The 2,682-nt window shown below is 54.8% G+C and overlaps 1 protein-coding gene across 1 annotated transcript in view; it reads right to left on the bottom strand.

Annotated features, from left to right (window-relative positions):
• Nucleotides 1–385: 385 nt before the first annotated feature.
• LOC104398869 overlaps nucleotides 386–2,682 on the bottom strand; it is a 12,907-nt gene continuing 10,610 nt past the window's right edge. Inside the window, exons 4-5 of the mRNA XM_010009024.1 lie at nucleotides 1,070–1,192; nucleotides 386–462 (exon numbers count right to left, since the gene is read on the bottom strand). Of these exons, the coding sequence (XP_010007326.1) occupies nucleotides 386–462; nucleotides 1,070–1,192 (200 nt within the window). The remainder of the gene's footprint in view (nucleotides 463–1,069; nucleotides 1,193–2,682) is intronic.

Genomic DNA, 2,682 nt, shown 5'->3' with positions numbered 1-2,682 from the left:
CGGCCCCGGGGCGTTCCCGCCCCTCTCCGCGCCCCTGCGCCGTGTCTCCCGCACTCGCAGACATGCCGCGGTGAGGAGCGCGAAGCTCGGAGCTGACAGAGGCGCGGCAGCAAGAGGAAGAAAGCGACGAAGCCCCAGCCCCGATTCCGTCGTTATGGAGGGGGTTGTAATCAAATAGGGGGGCAGCTGGACGGCGGCTCTGTGACTGGTAATGGCAATAGCAGAAGGATAACAACGACAACTAAACACGAACGACAACAGTGAACACCGCTCTGCGGCACAGCTACAGAGTTTCACATCACACTCAAAGGAGTAAGGAAAAGCGTGTCAATCTCAGCCCCTAAGCACCTGAGCCCCCCTTGCTCGCTGGCTGTCTGGTATCTCTCTACTCGCACCGAAGACGGAGAGAACGGATCAAAAATCCTCTCTCCGGCACTACCACTCCCGTCCCCTTCTTGCAGCCTGGTTCAGAAAAGCGAACCCCAGAGGAGGCTTTTCCACTTCGGTTTTCCACCTCGATGTTATTCACTCACTTTATTCACGCGGGGACCCGCAGGGACCGTCCCGCCACCCCGGCGCGGCCCCCAAAGCAGTGCCCGAGCCCACGGAAGCTGTTTGCAGAGCTTGTCCAAGCCTCGCACTGGGCGGGGGCACATAAATCTCTCATATAAGGCCTCCCAAACAACCTCCCTCCGAGGTTTGGTGGAGGGGGGGGGGAGCAGAATTTGAGCCCTCGCCCCCTAGCAGTGGCGTAGATAGACGGGCTGCGCTGTGCTGCTTACAGCACGGGGGCGAGGCAGCTGCTGACCAGGGTCTCACAGGAGGAAGGAGGAGGGGGCTATTTCCCGCGGATCTAACGCGGGGGCAGGTCGCCCTCCCGGGTTGATCAAGACCTGCCAGGGCAGAGGAGCCTGCCCCTGCTCCCTGCCCCCGCAGAGCCAGCTCTGCTCCCGGGAAACTACGGCCCGGGGTAGGGGGGTGGGGAGCCAGAGGGAGCCCAGGCGCGAAAAATGCAGGTTGCTCCTCAATCTGTAGTTCCTCAGGACAGTCTCGGGCATCCGAAAGTTACCGAAAGTTTCCCGTTTATGTGGTCCTCCACTGCACACCCAGTTCCCAGAGCCCAAACTTTTCTGTATTCCGTTGCTTCCCCTGCTTCCCTTCGCCCCTCCACCCAGCCCCCCCGCAAGGGTCCCTCAGTCGCTGATGCTGGTTCGAGGTACGTATCATCCCTCGCAATCTTACTTATCGCTAAATTATACACATTACTTTCGCAGCCTGTTAGTAAAGAAGGTTAAATTAATTTACATTCTGGTCATTATCTGGTGTTTAAGTGACGTGTTTTTATCCCTGAGATTTGGCAAAGAATCTCTTTCCTCAGACCCCACAGCGTTTCGACGGAGACAACGCTCTTACATTTGTAGTGGATTTTAATCTGATAAGACTCTAATTTGCTTAAGTCTTTTAAATAGGGGTTTTAAAATTATTCTAGCCGTTTTCTTATTGAATTTCCTCTAATTCCCCCAAGATCATAAAGTATATGTGTAAAGTAAATATTTCCTCCCTTTGCACCGGCAGCAGATGACCTATAACTAAGTCAATATGAATCCAGCTCTATTCTGCACAATTTGTTTACCAATCATATCCCCGTTTCTTTTTAACCTCTCCCTACCTCAGTGGTCCTGAACCCAGAAATGCGTCCGTCCCGGCCTTTCCCCTCGGCGGGACCGCGCCAAGGCCGCGGGTGCGGAGCTGCCCCAGCCCTGGTGAGCCGGGCGCGGTCCCGGCCTCGCTGCGAGGGGCACTGGGGGGGAGGGGCTGCCCTTCTCCAGCCCCCACGTGGGGGCCTGCAAATCCTTGGGGTGGGGGAGCAGCAGGAAGAGGGGTTACGGTGACTTCCCCAATCTCTTTTTTTCAACAGGGCAATGCAGCTCTCTCACAGATGAGCCCTCCCCGCCCTTTCCTTTTCTCTCTCTCTTTTTTTTTTTTTTTTTCATTCATTTATTTTTGGTTAGTTTGGGGACAAGCTGGCTTCTTCTGCAGGGACTCAAAACGAAAAGTTCCTCCCTGTTGCGCGGCTCAGAGCCCTTTTTCACGCGGTTTACGCCCTGGCGGGGCGCAGCGCCGGTGCTCGCCCCGCCGCGGCCCTCCCTGTCCTGAGACACTCGGTAGGGGCGGGCGGGTCCCTGTCCGCTCCTCCCGGGGAAGGGGGAGTGGAGGAGCCGGGCCCGGCCACCGCGCTGCCCTCCCACACCTTCCCCAGCGCCAGGCACGTGCCCCACGGCCCCAGCAGGGACAGACTCTCCTGTCGTCCCCGCGTCCCTAAAAGCGGGATACAGCACCAGCCCGGAACACGGCAGCCCAAACAGAGAGGGTACAGGCATTTTCTTACATGCCTTTGATTAAAACTCCCCCACCCCGGGCAGGAGGGGAGCTACTACGCAGCATTAGTTGTCATGGTGACCATAAATCACGTAAATCCAAAAATACCCACCTATAATCTGAGATGAAGCTTTTATTTCCCGAGTGAAATAATATTTTAAAAGCTGTCAGCCAACCGAAAAACAACCTAATTGTAGTCACCCAAGTCATATATTAGCGGTAAAGGTTTCAATTAAAATGTCAAAAATGTTCTTAATTTTTTTTTCTTTTTCTTTCTTTTTTTTTTAAATTTATTCTTTTTTT

This window comes from Chaetura pelagica, unplaced genomic scaffold, assembly GCF_000747805.2.
Source record: "Chaetura pelagica isolate M959 unplaced genomic scaffold, ChaPel_1.0 scaffold221, whole genome shotgun sequence".
Classification (NCBI taxonomy): Eukaryota; Metazoa; Chordata; class Aves; order Apodiformes; family Apodidae; genus Chaetura; species Chaetura pelagica.
The sequence above is the reverse complement of the archived record's forward strand: the minus strand, read 5'-3'. Positions and strand labels throughout refer to the sequence as shown.